The sequence below is a fragment of the Coregonus clupeaformis genome, unplaced genomic scaffold, assembly GCF_020615455.1.
Source record: "Coregonus clupeaformis isolate EN_2021a unplaced genomic scaffold, ASM2061545v1 scaf0202, whole genome shotgun sequence".
In the NCBI taxonomy this organism is placed as follows: Eukaryota; Metazoa; Chordata; class Actinopteri; order Salmoniformes; family Salmonidae; genus Coregonus; species Coregonus clupeaformis.
The window spans coordinates 512,921-537,041 of record NW_025533657.1 but is presented as its reverse complement, the minus strand read 5'-3'; the positions used below and the strand labels follow the sequence as shown (position 1 = coordinate 537,041).

Here is a 24,121-nt window from a genome sequence, read left to right as displayed (position 1 = left end):
TCAGAAAGGTTAGAATGTGTTTGCATTCAAGAAATCGTGGGGGAGAACTCAGATCCAGACTCATTGCGGATAAGAAACTAACGTCCGTGGCGTAGCGTTTGGCCGTAGCAAGGAGTTTGGGTAGCCAGGCAAACTATGCCAAATAGTGAGCATAGTATTTCCCCCTTTCTCTGTCCAACAGTATGGAACACTCCATTGACTCAAAAGAGGAAGTGAAGCCAGAGTGAAACATGGGGACTGGTTTTTTCAAGTGTTATTTCTGATTTATACTGAACAAAAATATAAACGCAACATGTAAAGTGTTGGTCCCATGTTTCATGAGCTGAAATAAAAGATCCCAGAAATGTTCCATCAGCACAAAAAGCTTATTTTTCTCAAATTATGAGCACAAATTTGTTTACGTCCCAGTTCGTTAGCATTTCTCCTTTACCAAGATAATCCATCCACCTGACAGGTATGACATATCATGAAGCTGATTAAACAGCATGATCATTACACAGGTGCACCTTGTGCTGGGTACAATAAAAGGCCTCACCACCCCGACAGCTGATGAAACTGGAGTATATCTGTCTGTAATAAAGCCCATTTGTGGGGAAAAATGCATTCTGATTGGCTGGGCCTGGCTCCCCAGTGGGTGGACTTGGCTCCCAAGTGGGTGTGCCTATGCCCTCCCAGGCCCACCCATGGCTGCACCCCTGCCCAGTCATGTGAAATCCATAGATTAGGGCCTAAAGATTTTATTTAAATTGACTGATTTCGTTATATGAACTGTAACTCAGTAAAATCGTTGAAATTGTTGCATGTTGTGTTTATATTTTTGTTCAGTATAGTTCAATTAGTGTTCGAAGATCAACAACGAATATTCTCATCCTAGAATCTTAAAAATGTCACTTTTATAAACTGACTTTTAATTGATTGACATCAATTGTGCAGTGATATGAATCAATTGATTACTTGGTTTGGTCTATATTTCACTTAGTTTCACTGTATATTATTAGGTCGTCACCTGGTGTACATTTTAATTCTCTGACATTTTCTGGTTATAATTGTTTTTGTAAAGCGGTGGAAACTGCTGTATGAAAGTGATTTTGATGGATGGCAAAGATAACAAGCTTATGCGGTCCCTCTGTTACTGCCATATTCTAAATAGTTGTAGCGTTGGGGACAAAGCAAACAAGACATCAAGTACAAAACGTTTTTAATTTTCTATGATCAAAACTGCAAAACATCTAGAAAAATATACAACAAATGCTTAACCTTTCACAACATTGAACGTTTGAAAAAAAAGGAACATAAAAGTAAAGGAATATTCACATTCTTCCCCCATTATCGATAAAAGCACATTCATTTTTTTGTTCCTTTCTTTTATAGCATTGTTTTTGTTTGTTGTCGTCAGGTTATGCCGGGTTTTTATTAAACGTCGCCGCAGTAGCCCGAGTCGTTGGACAGCTGTGAGTTTGAGCTGCGGTTGGACGAGGAGTTCCAAATGTCCAGGTTCATGTGGGGGCCGAAGGGGTTGAAGCTGGAGTACTGCTTGGGGCGGCACATGCCCCCGGGCTCCCGGTTGAAGGGGGCGTGAGGCGGGGTGATGGGGCAGATGGGGGACACCGGGGACATGGGGGCTGAGCGCTCGGGCTGGAAGTGGCTTTGGTACGGCTCACTCTGGGGGGTCCAGATGGAACCGAATAGACTGGACATGGGGGACAGGCTCCTGGTGCCGGGGAAATATGGCTAAGGGGGAACAGAGCGAGAGAGAGAGAGAAACAAAATGTGGTTTAGAAAAGATATGCCACCATTTATTTTACAAAATAAATTAAAAAATCTAAAAGTAAAGTTCATGAGAAGCAGTGTTTGAATTTCCTATATACACACAAGCAATGTTCCCTCTAGAACTGTTGCCATTTTTAACCATTTCATGTGTCTGAAGGTACAAAGTCTGCCTTCCCGGCGGGCCCAAAGAGCAAATCAAGTGCACTATAGGCCTACCGCTGGCCAATCGGATGGCTCAGATGACCGTGTCTGCAGTAATGTAGCAGGCATAAAAGAAACCTACAGTAAAATTGATACTGTGAGATTTAAAAACGTTTAAAACCATGACTAGAGAGAGGCTGTCAACAAATACAGCAAAGAGATGCGGTTTATGAGTGAGTTCATGTTTAAGTTCTTCCTCAGCACTGTCAACAATTTTATAAGCCATAAAATGCACGTTCCTCCTATTTCCACTAAGCGCTACTACAAGCACTGCAGCAGTAATGAATGAGTAGGAAAGTGCATCTATAGGCTTGCGTTGTTATTATTAGCGGCTTGGGTCTTTTTTTTATATCGTGGAATATTTCACTTTCTCTGTTCATAGAAGTAACAAATATGTGCATGAGGCAGAAATAATGCGGTGCGACTCGGGTTTCGCAATCATCTGGAAGACGGTGTCCCTTTTTGGTCAGTGTCAGTGGAGAAAAGGGAGAGCGGAGGGATGTTGAGAGGCGGACCCTCAGTCTGCTGCTCGCTCTCTCCCTCCGCTGAGACAGACCATCAGATGCAGGCACCATCAGCCCAGTAAAAAATAAAAAAGTAAATTATTTAAATGTGTGCTCACTCAGCTGTTCTTCACAAGTAATAAAACAACATATCTATTACTGGTGTGATCATATAGCTTACCTCAAAAAAAAAAAAAAAAGACCCGAACAACAATGCATTGGCAGGGCAATTCAAGCAAAGCCAATATTCGGTCATTACATATTGGGCCTATAGCTTACTGCACAAACCTCATTGCTACAGTACTGTTTTAAATTGGTTAATGTTGCATAGTTTTATGTTTTTTAAGTCATGTAAAAAAAAAATCTTAGCGGTAGATCTCAGCTTGCATTTTGACTCAAATTGATCTTGACTCAGAAAAGATTGGTGACCACTGTTCTAGAATTATCCCTGTTAAAACTAATCAACGTTTCCCTTTACTGTGGCAATTGTGATCGAATCAACTCAATATTAGCCACTTTCAATGCAACATACCGAAACAAAACGAACTATGCAAGATATTTTGTTGTAGGCAGAACGCATCGGAGTAGGATTCTATTGCATTGATACGCACTACTCAGCCCATACTCTACACAGACCAGTGCGGCATAAACAATCAGCGCTGCAGAAGGTCTATATGCAAATAGACCATTGCCATATATGGATCTGTGCCATTTACTTTGAACTGGACTGTGTTTACAGCATGAGTGGCCGTGAGTAGATGCGCTTGTTTTGAGATCAAAGTGAGAGCTGCATGTACCCACGTGCACATTTTGTTCATATCCTTTGCTTGTTAGGGAGTTATTAGCCCAGTTATAGATCATTTGTAGCCAGCAATAGGGGAGTGATTGCTTCCTACAAGAGCACAAAACGTATACATTTCTAGACATCTTTGAAAAGCGAGTCAGGTAAAGAGCTTTTTTTGTCATAAAGTGGCAGTGTTGTATTTTGAGACAGGCTTGAATAAGCTAAGTAGCAAATAGGGAGAGGGTAGCATTATTAGTCTGATTCTCTGTAATAATGGTGTGGGAATAATAATGCATTTTATTTTGTAAAGTGGTTTCTTGCATCAAACAACAACATTTTCAGTCACCTCCTTGTCTGAAGGACAAGTGGATAAACAGGTTAATGTAAAGCCCTGAATGTTTTTAAAAAAAGTCTCATGGACTGTAGACCTACATTGAATGCCACACATTTGCTGCTACTGTAGGCTGAATGATATAACTGCTATTTCCATGTTAAAATGTTATGGGATGCATTTTCTACATTGTTTTTTATGGTAGGCCACTCTGGTAGGCCTACATTATGATCAAATAGCCACAGCAGCCTACATGGCCACTTAAAACTGCAACTTAAAGCGGGTACACCCTCAAGTGTTCACAGTAAACGCACGCTGGAAGTTGCACAGAATTTTCACAACGTTCAAGTTTGCGCTCAGCTGACCAAAAATTTGCTCAGTGCCGAAAGAAAGTAGAGGGAACATTGCACACAAGACATGTTTGGTGATAATGGAGGTGGTCAGGATCTTGATAAAAATAAGCATAAAAGCGTCATCTTACAGCCCTGTCACCGCTAGTATTTTGGTATTTACTTTCTGGTTCTTGTTAGAAAATAATTCAATACAATGGAGTACCACTTACAGTGGGGAAAAAAAGTATTTAGTCAGCCACCAATTGTGCAAGTTCTCCCACTTAAAAAGATGAGAGAGGCCTGTAATTTTCATCATAGGTACACGTCAACTATGACAGACAAAATGAGAAAAAAGAATCCAGAAAATCACATTGTAGGATTTTTAATGAATTTATTTGCAAATTATGGTGGAAAATAAGTATTTGGTCACCTACAAACAAGCAAGATTTCTGGCTCTCACAGACCTGTAACTTCTTCTTTAAGAGGATCCTCTGTCCTCCACTCATTACCTGTATTAATGGCACCTGTTTGAACTTGTTATCAGTATGAAAGACACCTGTCCACAACCTCAAACAGTCACACTCCAAACTCCACTATGGCCAAGACCAAAGAGCTGTCAAAGGACACCAGAAACAAAATTGTAGACCTGCACCAGGCTGGGAAGACTGAATCTGCAATAGGTAAGCAGCTTGGTTTGAAGAAATCAACTGTGGGAGCAATTATTAGGAAATGGAAGACATACAAGACCACTGATAATCTCCCTCGATCTGGGACTCCACGCAAGATCTCACCCCGTGGGGTCAAAATGATCACAAGAACGGTGAGCAAAAATCCCAGAACCACACGGGGGGACCTAGTGAATGACCTGCAGAGAGCTGGGACCAAAGTAACAAAGCCTACCATCAGTAACACACTACGCCGCCAGGGACTCAAATCCTGCAGTGCCCCCTGCTTAAGCCAGTACATGTCCAGGCCCGTCTGAAGTTTGCTAGAGTGCATTTGGATGATCCAGAAGAGGATTGGGAGAATGTCATATGGTCAGATGAAACCAAAATAGAACCTTTTGGTAAAAACTCAACTCGTCGTGTTTGGAGGACAAAGAATGCTGAGTTGCATCCAAAGAACACCATACCTACTGTGAAGCATAGGGGTGGAAACATCATGCTTTGGGGCTGTTTTTCTGCAAAGGGACCAGGACGACTGATCCGTGTAAAGGAAAGAATGAATGGGGCCATGTATCGTGAGATTTTGAGTGAAAACCTCAGTCCATCAGCAAGGGCATTGAAGATGAAACGTGGCTGGGTCTTTCAGCATGACAATGATCCCAAACACACCGCCCGGGCAACGAAGGAGTGGCTTCGTAAGAAGCATTTCATGGTCCTGGAGTGGCCTAGCCAGTCTCCAGATCTCAACCCCATAGAAAGTCTTTGGAGGGAGTTGAAAGTCTGTGTTGCCCAGCGACAGCCCCAAAACATCACTGCTCTAGAGGAGATCTGCATGGAGGAATGGGCCAAAATACCAGCAACCGTGTGTGAAAACCTTGTGAAGACTTACAGAAAACGTTTGACCTGTGCCATTGCCAACAAAGGGTATATAACAAAGTATTGAGAAACTTTTGTTATTGACCAAATACTTATTTTCCACCATAATCTGCAAATAAATTCATAAAAAATCCTACAATGTGATTTTCTGGAATTTTTTTTCTCATTTTGTCTGTCATAGTTGACGTGTACCTATGATGAAAATTACAGGCCTCTCTCATCTTTTTAAGTGGGAGAACTTGCACAATTGGTGGCTGACTAAATACTTTTTTTCCCCACTGTATGTGACTTTTACCAAGAATTAGGAAAAGAAAGGTATCATCTATGTCATCAAGCGGTCAGTGACAATGGTTTGTCTAAATAACAGGTAAACAATGGTCTCTAAAATAAAGCCTAACCGAAAGACTATGACCTACATTGTATTGACCCATGCTGAGGCCAGACCCATGGTCGGTAGTTTGTGAAGTGGAATTGTCCACGCAAGAGAAGCAGACAAAGCCTCACTCCCTAGATTCCCATTCAAACCACAGAAGTTGCAGTTCCTATTTTCTAAGCTCTATTTGCTTTGTTATAAAATCACACAGTTAGATTGTGATGTTAAATGTGATAACCGCAGACAGCACACCAAAAGGGAAAAACAGAGGTTCCAGAGGCCGAGGGCGTTTCAGAAAACAGACAGTCAACAAAACTGTAGCTTCACAGATTCAGATGAGTTACAATAACACTCACATTCATTATCCACTTAAATAATTTCAAACAATCCTTTATATTATTATCATAAATATATAATATTAAATACTAAACTTTACTGAGACAGATTTACTAAGCGTTTGCACATGGCTTTATTCACAGGGAATTAAATATTGGGGACAGACTAAACATCGGGGACAGATCAAAAGGGCAAAATAAAGGTTTGAAATAAAACATGAATCTTAAGTGTAAATAAAGGACGTTTCTAGTTTTAGCTTGGTCTTTGGTGCAGACGCTTAGTAAACCTGGTACAAAGTCAAGTGGTTAGGACTAGGTAATTGTCTGAGGCAGACAGGGGGAAAGTAATGATAGATATTAGGGGGATTAGGTTAAATGGTCCCCTGTAGCTCAGTTAGTAGAGCATGGCGCTTGCAACGCCAGGGTTGTGAGTTCGTTTCCCACGGGGGGCCAGTATGAAAATGTATGCACTCAATAACTGTAAGTCGCTCTGGATAAGAGCGTCTGCTAAATTACTAAAATGTAAATGAATGGAGCCAGCAGCGGGTCCCGGGGGTTTACCTTGCTGCCCACACAGCCGGCTGTATCCCAGGTCGAGGGAGCCTCCTGGGAACACTCCTCGCTCCAGCTGGGCTGGTGGTTGTAGGCTACAGTCTGGCGCTCTGGCTGGCATGGAAAACTGTTGTGGAAGTTGGTGTTGCCTGCGGACCGATGGTAAGGACACAATGGTAAGTGTTTTTCCCATGATATTTCACCAGGTTGTCCCATTGACAACAAAAGCCTTTTTTCAAGGGATACCTGTATAAAACATTTTACACACAATAACACAGTAGATTTGATGCCTACCTGCTGACATGTAGTTGCCCTGGTCACAGTACGCGTATGGGCTGTTACATTGGCTGTTGGCACTGTTCCAAGGGAAGCTGTTCAAGAACACAAACACACATTAACGAAAACACAAAATCGTAAATTAGCTAATACACATTTCACAATTGAAAATGATATCACTTGACAGATGACCACATCACAGGGGTAAACATTTGTATTTATTAAGGATCTCCATTAGCTGCTGCCTTCCTGGGGTCCAGCAACATTAAGGCTGTTACATACAATTACAAATATTACATGACATTACTTTTCACAACACATTAAGTCTGTGCCCTCAGGCCACTACTCTACTACCACATATCTACAATACAAAAGCCATACGCGTGTGTAGAGTGCGTGTGTTATCATGTGTATGCGTGTCTGTGCCCGTGTGTCTCTTCACAGTCGCCGCTGTTCATAAGGTGTATTCTTTATAAAAAAACATATCTGATTCTACTGCTTGCATCAGTTACCTGATGTGGAATAGAGTTCCATGTAGTCATGGTTCTATGAAGTACTGTGCGCCTCCCATAGTCTGTTCTGGACTTGGGGATTGTGAAGAGACCTCTGGTAGCATGTCTTGTGCGTTATGCATGGGTGTCCGAGCTGTGCGCTAGTAGTTTAAAACAAACAGCTCGGTGCATTCAGCATGCCAATACTGCTTACAAAATCAAGTAGTGATTAAGTCAATCTCTCCTATACTTTGAGCCATGAGAGATTGACATGCATAGCTCTCTGTGTACATTTAAGGGCCAGCCGTGCTGCCCTGTTCTGAGCCAATTGTAATTTTCCTATGTCCCTTTCTGTGGCACCTGACCACACGACTGAACAGTAGTCCAGGTGCGACAACACTAGGGCCTGTAGGACCTGCCTTGTTGATAGTGTCGTTAAGGCGGCAGAGCAGCGCTTTATTATGGACAGACTTCTCCCCATCTTTGCTACTGTTGCATCAACATGTTTTGACCATGATGGTTTACAATCCAGGGTTACTCCAAGCAGTTTAGTCACCTCAGCTTGCTCAATTTCCACATTATTCATTACAATATTTAGTTGAGGTTTAGGGTTTAGTGAATGATTTGTCCCAAATACAATGCTATTAGCTTTTGAAATATTTAGGACTAATTATTCCTTGCCACCCACTCTGAAACTAACTGCAACTCTTTGTTAAGTGTTGCAGTAATTTCACTCGCTGTAGTAGCTGACGTGTAAAGTGTTGAGTCATCCGCATACATAGACACACTGGGTTTACTTAAAGCCAGTGGCATGTCATTAGTAAAGATTGGAAAAAGTAAGGGGCCTAGACAGCTGCCATGGGGAATTCCTGATTCTACCTGGATTATGTTGGAGGCTTCCATTAAAGAACACCCTCTGTGTTCTGTTAGACAGGTAACTCTTTATCCACAATATAGCAGCTCCCACAATCTTTTTATCAGTCATTTGTGTAAGTGCCATGCATGTTGAATGTCCTCCCCTATAAACGTGCTGAAAGTCTGTTGTCAATTTGTTTACTGTAAAATAGCATTGTATCTGGTCAAACACAAGTTTTTCCAAAAGTTTACTAAGGGTTGGTAACAGGCTGATGGATCGGCTATTTGAGCCAGTAAAGGGGGCTTTACTATTCTTGGATAGCGGAATTACTTTTGCTTCCCTCCAGGCCTGAGGGCATACACTTTCTTGTAGGCTTAGATTGAAGATATGGCAAATAGGAGTGGTAATATCGTCCACTATTACCCTCAGTAATTTTCCATCCAAGTCGTCAGACCCAGGTGGCTTGTCATTGTTGATAGACAACAATTTTTTCATCTCTTCCACACTCACTTTTCAGAATTCAAAATTACAATGCTTGTCTTTCATAATTTGGTCAGTTATACATGGATGTGTAGTGTTGGCTTTTGTTGCTGGCATGTCATGCCTAAGTGTGCTAATCATGCCGATGAAAACAAATCATTAAAGTAGTTGGCAATATCAGTGGGTTTTGTGATGAGCCATCTGATTCAATGAATGATGGAGTTGAGTTTGTCTTTTTGCCCTTGATTACATTTAAAGTGCTGAAAAGTTTATTACTATCATTCTATCATTCATTTATCTTTGTTTCATAGTATAGTTTCTTCTTCTTTTCATTCAGTTTAGTCACATGATTTCTCAATTTGCAGTACATTTGCCAAATCGGTAGTGCAGCCAGAGTTATTTGCCATTCCTTTTGCCACATCCCTCTCAACCATAACATTTTTCAATTCCTCATCAATCCACGGGAATTTAACAGTTTTTACAGTCATTTTCTTAATGGGTGCATGCTTATTAGTAACCGGAATAAACAATTTACTAAATGTGTCAAGTGCAGCGTCTGGTTGCTCATCATTACACACCACAGACCAGCAAATATTCTTTACATCATCAACATAGGAATCACTACAAAACTTATTGTATGACCTCATACACTATATTTTGAAACTTTGGTTTTCCTAGATATGGCTACTATATTGTGATCACTACATCCGATGGATTTGGATACTGCTTTAAAGCAGATTTCTGCAGCATTAGTAAAGATGTGATCAAGACATGTTGATGATTTCAGTCCTGTGCAATTTGTAGGTTGACTGATAACCTGAACCAGGTTGCAGGCACTGGTTACAGTTTGAAGATTTTTCTTGAGTGGGCAGCTTGATGAAAGCCAGTCATTATTAAGGTCACCCAGAAAATATACCTCTCTGTTGATATCACATACATGATCAAGCATTTCAAACATATTATCCAGATACTGACTGTTAGCACTTGGTGGTCTATAGCAGCTTCTCACAAGAATAGGCTTTAGGTGAGGCAGGTGAACCTGTAGCCATATTACTTCAACAGTATTTAACATGAAATCCTCTCTAAGCTTTACAGGAGTGTGGCTCTGCAACACCGCCCCCATTGGCATTTCTGTATTTTCTGTAGATGTAATAACCATGTATTGCTACCACTGTATCAAAGGTATTATCTAAGTGAGTTTTAGAGAATATGAATGTGATCTATTACTAGCAAGTTATTGATTTCATGAACCTTGTTTCTTAGGCTACATATGTTAATGTAGGCTATTTTTAGCACTTTTCTGGGATTCTTGATTGTTTTTCTTGATTTACTGGGAAGCTTATGAGAAGGTAGACACAAAAATGTTATTTATGTTTGAGCTGATAGTGCAGGGTGAGCTGCACAGTCGACTTCCTACTAGGACATACCACCTCAGTGCTAACAGTATAACTCTGGTTCATAGGCACATGATTACTGTATACAATAGATGTATGATCGACATGGCCTGACAAACAATCAAAATGGCTTCCTAAGCTACAGCATGATTGTACAAAAGACACAATTAGTACATTTTGTCTCGGCTTAGTGACATACCCGTTGAAGGGAGCGGGGGCTGAGGCCTGAGGTACGTAGGACACGGCGTCTGAGGTGTTGTACCTGAACTCATTGGTGAGGGGGACAGAGGGAGCCGACCACGTCTCCTCAGGCAAATACTGGCCCGCCACATCTGAGAGAGAAGAGGGAAACAATTAACATAGAGCTGTAACACAGGCTTTATAGTAGGGTTGGAGAAAAGGCCTGCATACTTGGCAATCCAGAAAGAGGGTTGGCCACCCCCGATTTACGACACCAAACATTTACAGCAATCGCACTCATTCGCGAAACGCATGAATACAATGACAAACAAAACAATACCCTTGCATGCTGATTTTATAGCACTTCCCTTTTTGAGATCAACTTTCTATTTATACTAGACAATACATTTTCCACACAGATTCTGATGTACAGGTATGTCAACATTTATTGACTGAGCACTTCACTCACCCATGGTTCTGTCCATGCGGGCTGCTACAGAAGCAAAGCTGGGGGGCACTGGGGCAGGCTCTGTTGGGCTTTGGCAAGGCTCCTTCCTGTACAGGTTATTCATGCTGCACACCAGGGGACAGATATAGCACTTTGAGATTCTGTGTGTAATAAAAAGCACTTTAAAAATGTACATAAATAATAATCATTATTATTGGAACTTTGACTTCTCCATTAGGGTTGATAGGATCAAAGTGTCTTTGTCAGTAAGGACATTTAGAATGATAGTATACTTCTTGAAACACTATAAGAGTGGTTCAGTTGGTTAAAGTATGGCCGTGCTTGCCACACTACAGTTGTGGGTTGAACTGTAAGTAGCTTTATATAAAATAGTCTGCTAAATGACCATAAGAGTATGTCTTCCATTCTATGTGGTTGATGTGTGTGTGTGTGTTTACGTGTGTATTTATCAGTCTGTGTGTGTGTGTTAATGTGTGTGTGCGATTACATCAGTTAATGTGTGTGTGTGTACCTCTGGGCCTTGTAGGTGGAGTTCATGGTCTGGTAGCAGTCCCTCTCGGCTGGGTAGACGCCGTACTGCATGGAGTCCCCTGTGGACACAGACACACAGTAACAAATCACAACTCTGACCCTGCTTTATAATGAAAACATGTTAGTTAATTCATCCCTTTTCTACTATATCAGTGTCAGAGAGGGAGAGAGAGCGTGGGTGTAGTAATGTTAATTGAAATCTTTAAAAGGTTTAAAAAACAATTATAATAAATGCAACAGTGAAAATACTCCAAACTTTTAGAAATGTTTTAATCAATCAGATATTGACTGAATTATAGCACATTAAACATTGTACTGGCACGGACAAATAATGAATGGAGCTCAGGCATTTTGGTGTTACATTAATTGTAAAATGTCTTTTTTCAGATCTTTTTGAAATACTTTGTGATAAAATAAACAATATTATGTGCCTCATTTGCCTGGGTGTATTTGCATTCATTAATACATTTATATAAAGGAGTGGAACATGGCTGCAACCACCAAAAACTTTCTCTGTCTCTAGGCCTACCTGCACTGTCTAGACCGGCTCATTCATTATTCATTACCGTTGTCATGTTCTCTTGCATAATTCAACAAGTGTGTCAAGAGAAGGATAACCATGCGTTTTTAAAATCAAAACGCTTGGCTCTAGATTACACCTTTCAATACATACTTTACATTGTTTGTGAGATTAGACATATCACTATAATTTTAGCGTTAATTTTCCAAGTTGCTTTCATTTCAGTGCCTCTAAATTGTAAACATTTGAACTAAATCATTACTTTTTTCAATTGCACATAAATCTAAACTCATCGAAATAAGATATCTTTCTTGTGATGTAACTGTCGAGCGGTGCGTTAAATCCCAGACATAGTGTTAGCGTTCTTATAGATGCAACGGAAAACCAATGTATTCCATTGAGCCCATTACAGCCCAAACTAGTGTGTTTGACAGGTCATTAGAAACTTTTCCGCGGTCCTTATGTCAATGAGAAAACACTAGCAAGTGTAAGAAAGAGTCACCAGAGTAAGAGATTTAAGTGACAAGTGGATTTTGCACCCCTCAAAACACAGGAAATAGATAGCTGAGAGTGAGAGAAAGGTAGACAGAGAAAGAGGGAGAGAGAAAGAAATAGGTGGAGGAAAAGAGAGATGGAGAACAGGTGAGGTGAAAGACGGATGCAACATTTCCATGTCTGATGAGGTGTACACTGAGGTGGATTCAGAGATGGGGAATTTGGGAATCTCAGTCCTAGCCAAGGCCGACAAAGTCACTCAGAGCCAAAGGGCAGGTAAACATCTGGCTTAACCTAACCCAGCACCACGGTGCTCTGTAGAGTCTCCAGTCCCACTTCCAACCCCCCCAGCCCATGGATCTCCAGAGCCTAGGTCCGGACCTACTATTCTGGGGTAAAAGGAGGACATTTCGATGAGAAGCACATGTGTGAGATGGAATGGAGACACATGGCTATGCTGATGAAAGACAGAACAACAGGGGAGATGGAGAGAGAGAACTATTGGGAACGGAGCAATATGTGGGGACCAGGGAGAAAAACACATTCCCTAAAGTTAATCTGTGACTAAGGCAGGGTTCTCCAACCCTGTTCCTGGAGAGCTACCTTCCTGTAGGTAGCCTAGTGGTTAGGAGTGCTGGGCCAGTAACCAAAAGGTCGCTGGTTCAAATCCCCAAGCCGACTAGGTGAAATATTATTGTTATTAACTAACGGTGCGCTAGATTACGGTTAAAGTGAAAACCTACAGGACGGTAGCTCTCCAGGAACAGGGTTGGGGAGCCCTGCTCTAGGGGCACATTTCCTGATAAGTGCAGTGCAAGTGACAGTGTATACACTTACCCTGTCTGAGGTGCTGCAGTAGCGAGAGAGGGGAGTGTATACACAGTGTACAAAACATTAGGAACACCTAGGGCTGTGGTGGTCACGAAATTTCATCAGCCGGTGATTGTCAAGCAAATAACTGTCGGTCTCACAGTAATTGACCGTTAATTAACAAACACATTTAGCGTCTCCTGCCTTCCACATAGCCTACAAGCCACTGATGCAGACCTTTGGAACATCACATTTTAAAAAGTCTAATAAATCCATGTAATACAGCCTACACCTTCACAATAAATCCATTATTTATTTTAGACAGGTCTAAAGAAGCATGATATGAAGAAAATGTAGTCTATTTCAGAAGAACAGAATAGCATACTCTGAGTTGTCCTTATGTTAGGTACTGATCTGGCTATGCCATATGGCTGTGGGCTACACTAGTTCATTTAGCATTACATTTACATTTACATTTTAGTCATTTAGCAGACGCTCTTATCCAGAGCGACTTACAGTTAGTGAATACAGACGTTTTTATTTTATTATATTATTTTTATACTGGCCCCCCGTGGGAAACGAACCCACATCCCTGCCGGCCAAACCCTCCCCTACCTTGGACGACGCTGGACCAATTGTGCGCCGCCCATGGGTCTCCCGGTCGCGGCCGGCTGCGACAGAGCCTGGACTCGAACCAGGATCTCTAGTGGCACAGCTAGCACTGCGATGAAGTGCCTTAGACCACTGCACCACTCGGGAGCAGACAAGATTAGCTTAGAATTCCGTGGCATTAATCTATGTTATAGTATGAAGAATACAATTGAACAACGCTGAATAAAATATAAATATTTTCTCCAATCAATTTGAGGCAGTGCGCACATGAGGCTATTCTGTGTTGAGCGGTTAACAAAGAAATAGGTACTCTTATATGCTTAATTTAGAGTTATTAATGTAACTTTAGTTTTTCTACAAACATTGGGCTATATGTTTTGATTTGTAATACATTTTAAGGCTGCATGATGAGACTAATGATGATTTGAAAAAAGTAATGAGCTATACTCCTGTTGTAAAGAACAGCAATGTGCTTAATATTAGGAGAGTTGAGAAATAAATATAGTAGGCCTAGCCTATAGAAAGCTGATTGGATCCTCCTCTTTTTAATAGACGCCATCACTCTGTTTTCTCACGCAATTGCATAGCCTATAGAAATGTTGCGCAACATGAGCTCATGGGCTCTCAAGTGTTTGATTAGATTTTCGATTACATTTGCATTGATGTCAGTGATAAGAGGGACAATAGAGCGCTGAGTACCAGGCAGTTAGCAAGTTTGGTAGGCTACTACTGACCATGAACAGCATCAGAGCTTGGAGAAGCCGAATTACCGTGACTAAATGGTCACGTGGAATTTGACTGCCTTCATGACTCGTGACCGCCGGTGTGGCGGTAATTCGGTCACCGCAACAGCCCTAGGAACACCTTCCTAATATTGAGTTGCACCCCCCTTTTGCCCTAAGAACCACCACAATTCGTAACCTCAATTCGTCGGGACATGGACTCTACAAGGTGTCGAAAGCATTCCACAGGGATGCTGGGTCATGTTGACTCCAATGTTTCCCACAGTTGGATGTCCTTTGGGTGGTGGACCATTCTTGATACACACACGTGAAAAACCCTGCAGCGTTGCAGTTCTTGACACACAAACCGGGGCGCCTGGCACCTACTACCATACACCTTTCAAAAGCCACTTAAATATTGTGTCTTGCCCATTCACCCTCAATGGCACACATACACAATCCATGTCTCAATTGTCTCAATTTAAAAATCCATCTTTAACCTGTCTCCTCCCCTTCATCTACACTGATTGAAGTGGATTTAACAAGTGACATCAATAAGGGTTCATAGCTTTCACCTGGATTCAACTTGTCAGTCTATGTAATGGAAAGAGCAGGTGTTCCTAATGTTTTGTATACTCAATGTATAGATAAGAGTGTGCTTGTGTGCGTGCGTTGTATATAGTGCAGTGTGTGTGTGTGTGTGTGTGTGTTGTGTATGTATATTGCAGTAGTGTAATTTGTAAGTCGCTCTGGATAAGAGCGTCTGCTAAATGACGTAAATGTAAATGTAAATGTTTATTCATACATTTCCTGGCTGAGGTAGTGCAGTGGTGTGTGCGGTGGTGCGGGGCGCTGGGGTCCTTGTCTCCCTCAATGCTGCTGGCAGAGCTCCAGCTGCCCCAGCTGCCGCGGCTGGCCCGCACGCTGCCCGATGAGCTGCCCGAGTCTGAGCCCGACTCGCACGCCACGCGCCGCTCCGCACACTTCCGCCGTGGGCGCACCAGACAGACACCTAGAAGAGTAATGAGGGAGAGAGATGCTGAGGACTGTGCATGCCCGTGGTCTAGCGGTAACACTCCTGGCCAGTCAAATATACTGCTCAATCCCTTCAATCCCCATGTCCATCCTTCCTATGGTTTTCCCACTTGCCTATCTTCCCTTCTGTTTGTGTAAAATTAAAAGAAAAGAGCTGCTGAGGACTGTCCAATATTCTATATAAAATGTAAATCTATTAACTTCATTCCCTCTCGTCTTTACCATCACATTTAATTGGGAATTCCAGTGTTTCTGAAAATGTGACAAAACTGGATCTGTACTCTAATGTCTACCATGTCAATGTGTTGTTAAAGAAATTGCACTTTAGCACCTCCTTGTGGTCAGTCAGGTGTAAATACACTTAGAGATGTCCGGATCATCCCCGACACAGCAGAAGGCTTTTTTTACATGATGGTTTAGGTGAGTGTTAAGGTTAGAGTTGAACTTTGGTCAAGTTAGCCACAAACTTACAGTGATAGCCACAGGTTATCAAGTAGTTGAGGGTTGTAACCATAGACGTTCCAGCTTTTTGAGTTTGTTAGGGTTTCCGTTATTCGGTAATAGCCAGCTTTTGGCCTATAAAATATGAAACCGCTTGCATGTGTGGTGACAGCGTTTTCCCGCTAACTGCATTATGGAACAAACATTCACACATAGCCTACTGCCTTCTGCACATTGCTGTGCTTATAATGTGAAGAAATAAAAGTTTATCAACATTTTCAGCTAAACGTTCTGATCTGTTGCTTCAGACTCATTGCTTTTTAAAGTTTTATTTTTTATTTTTATGGAGCCTAGGCCTACTGGTTGTATGAATTTGGGATCTATCTTCCCACAACTGTCCCAAAGTATGTTTGGAATAGGTCATCTCATTCTCGACAAGCTGACCAATAGAATAGGTACACTTTTCTACCATGGGGGATAGTAGATTGACATAGGCTAGTGATTTTGCTGTTCGTTACTCATCTTGTTATAATATAAATAATATAATATGCCATTTAGCAGACGCTTTTATCCAAAGCGACTTACAGTCATGCGCGCATACATTTATTTTATTATTATTTTTGATTTTTTTTGTATATGGGTGGTCCCGGGGATCGAACCCACTACCTTGGCGTTACAAGCGCCGTGCTCTACCAGCTGAGCTACAGAGGACCACATTTGTTGGCTGAGGAAAAGTATATGTGGACAGTTATTCTAACATCTTCAAAGTGCATATTAGAATTCGGTAAGAAGGACCGCACATTGTTTCATTCTTGACATGCATGTTCTGTTAATATTAATGACCATAATCTAAATGTGATTTCTGTCATTATGAGCACCGTGGGTGGACTAACTAATCAGTTACGCACCCAATGCATATGGGTCCGTCAAATTTCTCAAATGTTCTGTCAATTAAAAGGTTGCCGGTCAAATGTCCGCCGCCACATTTTCCTAACGGAAACCTTGGTGTGTGTGTGTACCCACCGTTCTGTTTGAGGGGGCTGTCGGGGTTGGGGCTGGGCTTTGGTGCGTCTGGTTTTCCTGTGGAGCAGCGGTTCCGAGTGCGTGTTCCGTTCATATTCTGTTGTTGTTCTCCCGTTCTCCACTCCGGTTCCCTCTCCTGCACTGACATCATAACCAGGCTGTGTTCTGGTAGCCTGTTGGAACAGCGAAGACCAATGTCACTTTTCAATGTCTTTACATTGAAAAGTGATTCAACAATCAACAGGGTTACAGACTTTAAACACAGCTGAATGTTCTACCATAAACGGCTAGTGGGGGTAGCTAATTAAAGTTTGATCCTTTAAAAAGCTAAATCAATCCCAAATTGAAATCAAATCAAATCAAATTCACCAATTCATTTCCTACCGAGTTAGAAAATATTAACATTAAAACATTTACTTTTGGTCAATGGCCCTTGGTGTGAATAAGGTGCATCACATCTGTGTGGGATGAAGAGGTTCATCCCAAGTGTAGTGCAAGCACTGACTTATTGAAGATTGTCCTTTGAGTGCTGTCCATTTCATTTCTATAGATTTTACAAACGGAATTCTGCACCAAACCATTTGTCAAGATTCTATCGATTTGAAGATGCAACGTACCCAGAAACCCCCTCTGTGTTCTTCTTGCGACTCTTCTTTGCTTTGTTGTTCCCGGCTGGGACACCAGCCTCTGTCTTCTCTGCCTTCTTCCTCTGGCTTTTGCCATCCTCTCTGGTCTGGAGGGAGAGAGAACAAGAGAAAGATTGAATTCACATTTTCACTTTGTACTGAAGTACTTAGACTGCACACCAACAAAATCTCTACAGAGCTGTAGGAGAAACCAGGCTACAAGCATCAATCAGAGCAAGCTATCAAATAAAACCAAGTAATAGCCAATTGATCACCCTGTGTGTCTCTCTCACCTCTAGCTCAGAGTTGTCCCTTTTCTCTGTTGTGTCCCTCTTCTCTGGAAACTGTGAATGTGTACGGTGGTCGCACACTTTCTCTGTCACGGGGCTGCACAGCAGGAGACCTGGTCGGGGGCCCGGGCCCGGGCCCACAGTGACATTGTCGCGGAAGCCGGCCTGCGTTTCCACGGGAAACATAACCACCGCCGGCCCCTTGCTGTCCTCCCAATGGGCGGCACTCTGTGGGGGGGCTTCCTTAAAGTGCTGTGTCATTGTTTTCTTAACGTCGATCGGACAGAGGAACGTGGGCTCATTGTTGTTGCAGGCGTCCGTGCTCAGGTCGGGGTCCAGGGTTCCCAGGTCGGGCATTAGGTCTAGTTCCCGCTCTTCCTCGGTCGACATGGCTGCCGTCGCCGCTGTGGCGGAGGAGCAGCTTTTGTACTTGCCGTAGTAAACGGACACCTTGTGTTTCTTCTGCGGCTGGGACGGGGTGGTGGAGGCACCCTTCTTGGAGGTGGAGGAGGAGGAGGAGGAGGAAGAGGAAAAGGGCTGGGGCCGAGGGGTGGAGCCATTGGCCACCGCCGGGGAGCCACGGCCCTTTCCTTTGTCAGAGTTGTGGCAGGTGTCCACGTAGGTCTTGCAGCTGCCCTTCATTTTACTGGACACGGACAACAACAAAACAACCAGTTAGAGAATGTGTATGTGTAAACCCATATCAGTGCATTATCACCTGCTAATCAAATGGGTGACAAGCTTCATTTAAAGAACAAAATCAGTTCAGTTCTTCAACAGGTTTATGTAGATAACATGCAGCTACTTTTACAACATGGTTGATGGAACACTTGTACTGGAGTGTTATATCAAATACCACCAAAACATCTAACTTTAATAACCCTTTATATTGGCAATTAACCATGTAAAACTGTTGATTTTATGTACAAATATTTGATTGGAAACAGGTCTCTTGTAAAATATATTTTGAATTCCAAAGAGTCTTACTTGACTCCGTTGGGGGTGATGTTGTTGACGGGGCAGTTGTCCCGTGACAGGACAGAGTTGTGGTTGCTCCGGGGGGTGGGGCTGGAGAACTGAGTCAGGATGTACTGGGCCTGGTGGAAAGCCATCAGACAAACGCCCGCCAAGGAGAAGCTGATAGGAGAGAGAGGATATGGGCAGTTATTCATTGGTGATACCAGTGCTAACAAATTGAAATTCTGGGGGAAAAAAAGTCAACATATTGATTAAAAAGGGCAAACTATGCATTTCAGACAGGATTGGGAAGATTGTGGGAACAAGCCATAACTTTGGGGCAGTTTGAGACTTCACAGAAAGAAGTAGACACTGGTAATCTGGTTGGGGAGTCAAAAGCCATTGTCTTCCAACCTGAAATCACTTACAGACCGGTACATTTCAGTGGCAGCGTTTGATTTCTGTAAAAAATTAAATGCATGAAGCTGTGTACGACATTGGATCTTCATCACCCAAAGATGGCACTGGTGTAGGCGTCTCGGGGTGGCACTGACCAGGTGAAGATGAGGGTGACCACCCAGAAGGTCTCCTCCCAGCTGGGGCCGGGCACCACCTGGGCACAGAGGGGCAGCATGTGGTGGGGCAGCGTCACGTTGAGGGTGAAGGGGAACGATGAGCCGCGGGACGTCACCAGGGTCAGGTCCCGGATCACCCAGGACGACGTGAAGTCTGGAGTGAACCTGGAGGAGGCAGAGAGGGGTGAAGAGAGAGAGGGAGTTGGGGAGAGAAAAGGATAGAGGAGGGGGTGGAAAAGGAGAGAGGAGGGGGTGGAAAAGGAGAGAGGGAGAAGGTGGAGTAAGACAAGGGAAGGGAGAACGTGGAGTAAGAGAAGGGGAGAGAGAGAGAGATGAAGGGGAAGGGGGAAAAGTGGAGGGTGAAAAGGAAGTGGGGGAGATTACGAGAAGGGGAGAGAGGGAAGACAACCAGAGAGGGAAGAAAGAGGGGGAAGTGGAGAGAAAGAGAAGATGAGATAGAGAAAAAAGTTGAGACGGGGAAAGGAGAGAAGGAGATGAGGTCCCCAAAAAAATCTCATTATTGACTGAACAATACAAACGTCTTGATGTTTACGTTCGGACTTAATACACAAATGTTAGATCAATTTTCTTTCATTACTTTACTTTACTTTTTGTACCCTTCACTTGAAAGTAACCTGACACATGTACACTACTGTTGAGTTAACACAAAATATGTTCACATAAAAAAGGTACAACAACAATCTGCATCCATTCTTCCGACATTTGACTTACGCAATGGTGATCTCGGACGAGGAGTTGTGGTCCAGGCTGAATGACCTGCACTGCAGCACCTCGAAGCCGAAGCCCTGGCACTTGTAGCCGTTGATGTTCATGGACATGACCGTTAGGGGAAGCTCCCCGGCGTTCTCCACCTTGAAGCTCTTCCGGATTGCAAACAGAGGCTTGTTGGTGTGCAGGCCTGGTAGGAAGATGGGAGGGAGTATTTTTTGTTTGATGCATAAAGAACTTAGGAAATAAATGAAAGTAGCCAGCCACACACTCTTAAGAACAGTAGAGCAAGACAAAGGCTGAGTCCCAAATGGCACCCTATTCCTTTTATAACACTACTTTTGACCAAGGTCCCTACTTTTGACCAATTACTTCCCTATAAAGGGAATAGGGTGACATTTGGTACGCCACCAATGATTAATTAGCCGAGGTAGGAGAACACACAGATAAGACACGCTAAATTTGCCCGTTTTCACAAAAATTCTGCTTTGTGCCATTAAAATGAGTTTATTATAGGATGTAAAATATGACAGGTTGTACAGCAGAACTACCACCACTAGTAAGGCAATGATTAAATAGACTAGTTTTAAATTCAAGGGCCTTATAATTGAGTTTGAATTCCAAATTGGATATCCTACCAATTAACCTGAAAGGTATTGAATTCTATTTGCCATTACTATGAAGTACCATCATTTCCCTTGACTAATGAACTGTATTAGTAATGCATTCAAATATTGTTAAACATCTAATAAGTTCTAGATATATACAGTACATATTGCTGCCCTCAAATTCAATATAATCAAACCCTATCATATATTTTTGAGTAGTAACACACTGATTGTTGTGATTGCCACTAGGAGCATAAAATAGATTTTATCTCAATGAGAGAATGGTGGATAAATGATCAAATGAACCGAGTGGTTGGCTCACCGTCTCGGCACTCCATGAGTGTGGACTGAGGGACATTGAAGCGTAATGAGGCCCCGGGGCCTGGCAGCTTGCCCCCAACCCTCAGCAGCTCCTTGGCCCCATGGCCCCGCACCGTCACCATGTCAAACACTGTCAGGTTGTTCCTGAGACCGAGAGAGGCCAAGAGAGAAAAAGAAAGAGAGAGAGCGAGAAAGAGAAAGTAAGTCTCTAGACTCAGCTCCCCGACTTCCACTTCCTCACGCTCCAACAGCAGAGTGACAGACGAGACTTGAAAAGAATGGCAACTCGAGACTAGACGTTCACCAATGCAGCGAGTCACCAAAACTGACACACAGGACATGGCACCATACTCAAATCTGGCAAACGTCATTAAAATACCTGGTGCCATCTAGTTTGGCTACATTTTTGACAAAAACAACCACAAATGTGGAATAATATCACGTAAAAAGCAATGTGTTCGCATAGTACTGCAATAACAACTAGTGTAATATCAGTGCTAATATCAAAATCTTGCATGCACGAGAGACTACAACTACTGGCAACAACTGGGGGGAATTATTCACAGTACTGTTTATATGGTCATTTTGCCTTTGTATGTACATGACAATATGAATATCAGAAGACTATTTCTAAGAACATGTGTCAAAATGTAGAGGTGTACTTCATAGTGTACCTGATGAGCAGGATGGTGGTGGTGGGTTTGTGTTCGGAGGGGGTGAACACCACAGCCACCTCCCTGCTCTCCCAAGGCTGGAGGAGGAGACGCAGGACTCCATCTCCCTTCACATTCTCACCCCCCTGCAGACAACACAGAGGGTGAGGGTTAGCAGAAATTGTTAATATATCACTGCATAGCACACTTTATATAGCAAGGATTATTCAACTGGTCAGCTGAAACACTTCTGGGGTCGTCTGTATCAAGCATATCAAGAGTAGGAGTGCTGATCTAGGATCAGGTCTTCCCTGTCCATGAAACCTTATTCATTTTGATCTAAAAGGGCTGAGACGCTTGATACATACGGCCCCTGGCTTTCATTCTCTACTAATCATGGACCGATTCAGACCTGGGACACCAGGTGAGAAGCCAATGATTGAAGACTGCATTGGTTTCCCCATAACTAGAGCAGTGTTTCTCAATCCATTCCTGGGGGGGGGGACCCCAGCAGGTTCACATATTTGTGCTAGCCCAGCACTAACCTGGATTCCCTAGGAGTGAATTGAGAAAATCTGAGCTGGAGTGTCAAAAGGCAGGAATTACTAAAACACATGCATCAAAATGCAATAAGGACCAAAGAATAATGCAATAAAAAGACAGTGAATGTCCGCTCAATGTTTGCTGCAGAGCTAGTGACTTAGCAAGCCATCCACCGTAGGTCAATAAAATACCACACTTGGGAGCAGCAAACAATGAGCTCTCAAACATTTCCTGTCATTTCATTATAATCCATTCCCGCCCTAGGTGAAGTTTCCCCTAGGTACAGATCCAGAATCAGCTTCCCCTCCGCCAGTCCTAACCTTAACCATTAATGGGTGAAATGTGAAACTGACCCAAGATCAGCGTCTAGGGACAGCATCACCCTACACTAGGGCTTGGAATTGCCAGGGACCTCACGATACGATATTACAATACACGATACTGTATATGTATCACGACTATGTATTGCGATTCGATACTGTGATTTTATTGTGATTCGATGTTCCAGAGATATTGCTCACATATGTTTGCTGCAGAGAAATGAGAGAGCCATGAGAAAACAAGTTTTAAAAAGAAGATGGAAAACAAGCTATAGGAAGAGAAATACCAGTTTTGGCGCAGGTACAGCCGACTAGCGCTAGCTTACGTTAACTACCTAGCAATTTATATATAAAATCAGCAAAAATAATATCGCTATACTCTACTGTATCGATTCTTTCCCCCCATCCCTACCCTACACCTAATACATTACAGCAGCCCCAGTCCCATTGTCAGACAGTGGAACAGACAAACTACATTTCCCAGAATGCACAACATCCTTACCTTGTGCTGTGCAGGCAGCAGAGTGAACTCTGTAGTGCTGATGTTGACAGAGAGGGGGCTGATGTTGAACCTGGAGAAACAGGGGAGAGAGTAGGAGGCCAAACAGTGAGACGCCTCATCAATAACACCTATAAGGGACGCTCAGAGCTAACTGGTAAGAAACTGCAATGTTAAAGGGGCAGTTCTGTCTAAAATCAACTGATGTTTAAGTGAACTGTCCCTTTAAGGAGTTGGAAACTAATGCGAAGGAATTTTTACAATAGTCTGAAGTGACTTTCCATTCCTTCCTCTGCGCTGATCTCAAAACGTAGGATAGGCGAAAGCAATTTGGTCCAGTTGTTTCACTTCAGTGCAGATTAAGGAAAGGAGACGAGGAGAGGAAGCCACTATAGACTATTGAGATGCACCCAAGGGAGTGCATCTCCTGTGCAACTAACGGTGAGGGGAGGTGTTCTTGGGTTCGTACCATTTGGTGAGGAGGTCAAGGGCTTCCAGGGGGGCCGGGTACAGGGAGAGGGCTCTGATCTCCACAGAGACCACAGAGGAGGAGGGGTTCTTCAGAGTCAGCAGCTTAACCTAGGGGAAAAGTTCAAAGTTCAAAAGATGTATTGTACATTGACATTTGTATTTGGTTTCCATGGCTCACAGCTGACACATAACATAACAAGACATTGCATTACACAGACAGCGTAATGGAAAAGCATTCTAATGTTAAAAGTGAAGATTGCATTTATTTTTTATATCTCAAATCCACAAACTGCTGCAGGTGAATAGTTGACTTGAAGTACCACAGAGCTATTCAACTATTAGTGTGAGATAAAAACATGTTTGGGTTACCTTGCTTTCATTGACAGGGATAGCACCAAAGTCTAGAGGTGACGAGGTCTCCGCTGGTAGTCTGGGCCACCTTTGGCGAACAGAAGAAAATAGGAACTGTAGA

At 42.8% G+C, this 24,121-nt stretch overlaps 1 protein-coding gene across 2 annotated transcripts in view; it reads right to left on the bottom strand.

Moving 5' to 3' along the window:
• Positions 1-1,181: 1,181 nt before the first annotated feature.
• Positions 1,182-24,121, bottom strand: part of tmem131l (transmembrane 131 like) — a 39,931-nt gene continuing 16,991 nt past the window's right edge. For both annotated transcript variants that reach the window (XM_045214148.1, XM_045214149.1), the window contains exons 12-29: positions 24,019-24,088; positions 23,648-23,757; positions 23,182-23,251; positions 21,838-21,962; positions 21,165-21,307; positions 20,238-20,424; positions 19,485-19,670; positions 18,961-19,110; positions 17,977-18,619; positions 17,675-17,790; positions 17,058-17,230; positions 15,364-15,570; positions 11,380-11,458; positions 10,869-10,972; positions 10,419-10,551; positions 7,017-7,093; positions 6,732-6,871; positions 1,182-1,731 (exon numbers count right to left, since the gene is read on the bottom strand). In XM_045214148.1, the coding sequence (XP_045070083.1) occupies positions 1,414-1,731; positions 6,732-6,871; positions 7,017-7,093; positions 10,419-10,551; positions 10,869-10,972; positions 11,380-11,458; positions 15,364-15,570; positions 17,058-17,230; positions 17,675-17,790; positions 17,977-18,619; positions 18,961-19,110; positions 19,485-19,670; positions 20,238-20,424; positions 21,165-21,307; positions 21,838-21,962; positions 23,182-23,251; positions 23,648-23,757; positions 24,019-24,088 (3,031 nt within the window). In that variant the 3' untranslated portion in view covers positions 1,182-1,413. The remainder of the gene's footprint in view (positions 1,732-6,731; positions 6,872-7,016; positions 7,094-10,418; positions 10,552-10,868; positions 10,973-11,379; positions 11,459-15,363; positions 15,571-17,057; positions 17,231-17,674; positions 17,791-17,976; positions 18,620-18,960; positions 19,111-19,484; positions 19,671-20,237; positions 20,425-21,164; positions 21,308-21,837; positions 21,963-23,181; positions 23,252-23,647; positions 23,758-24,018; positions 24,089-24,121) is intronic.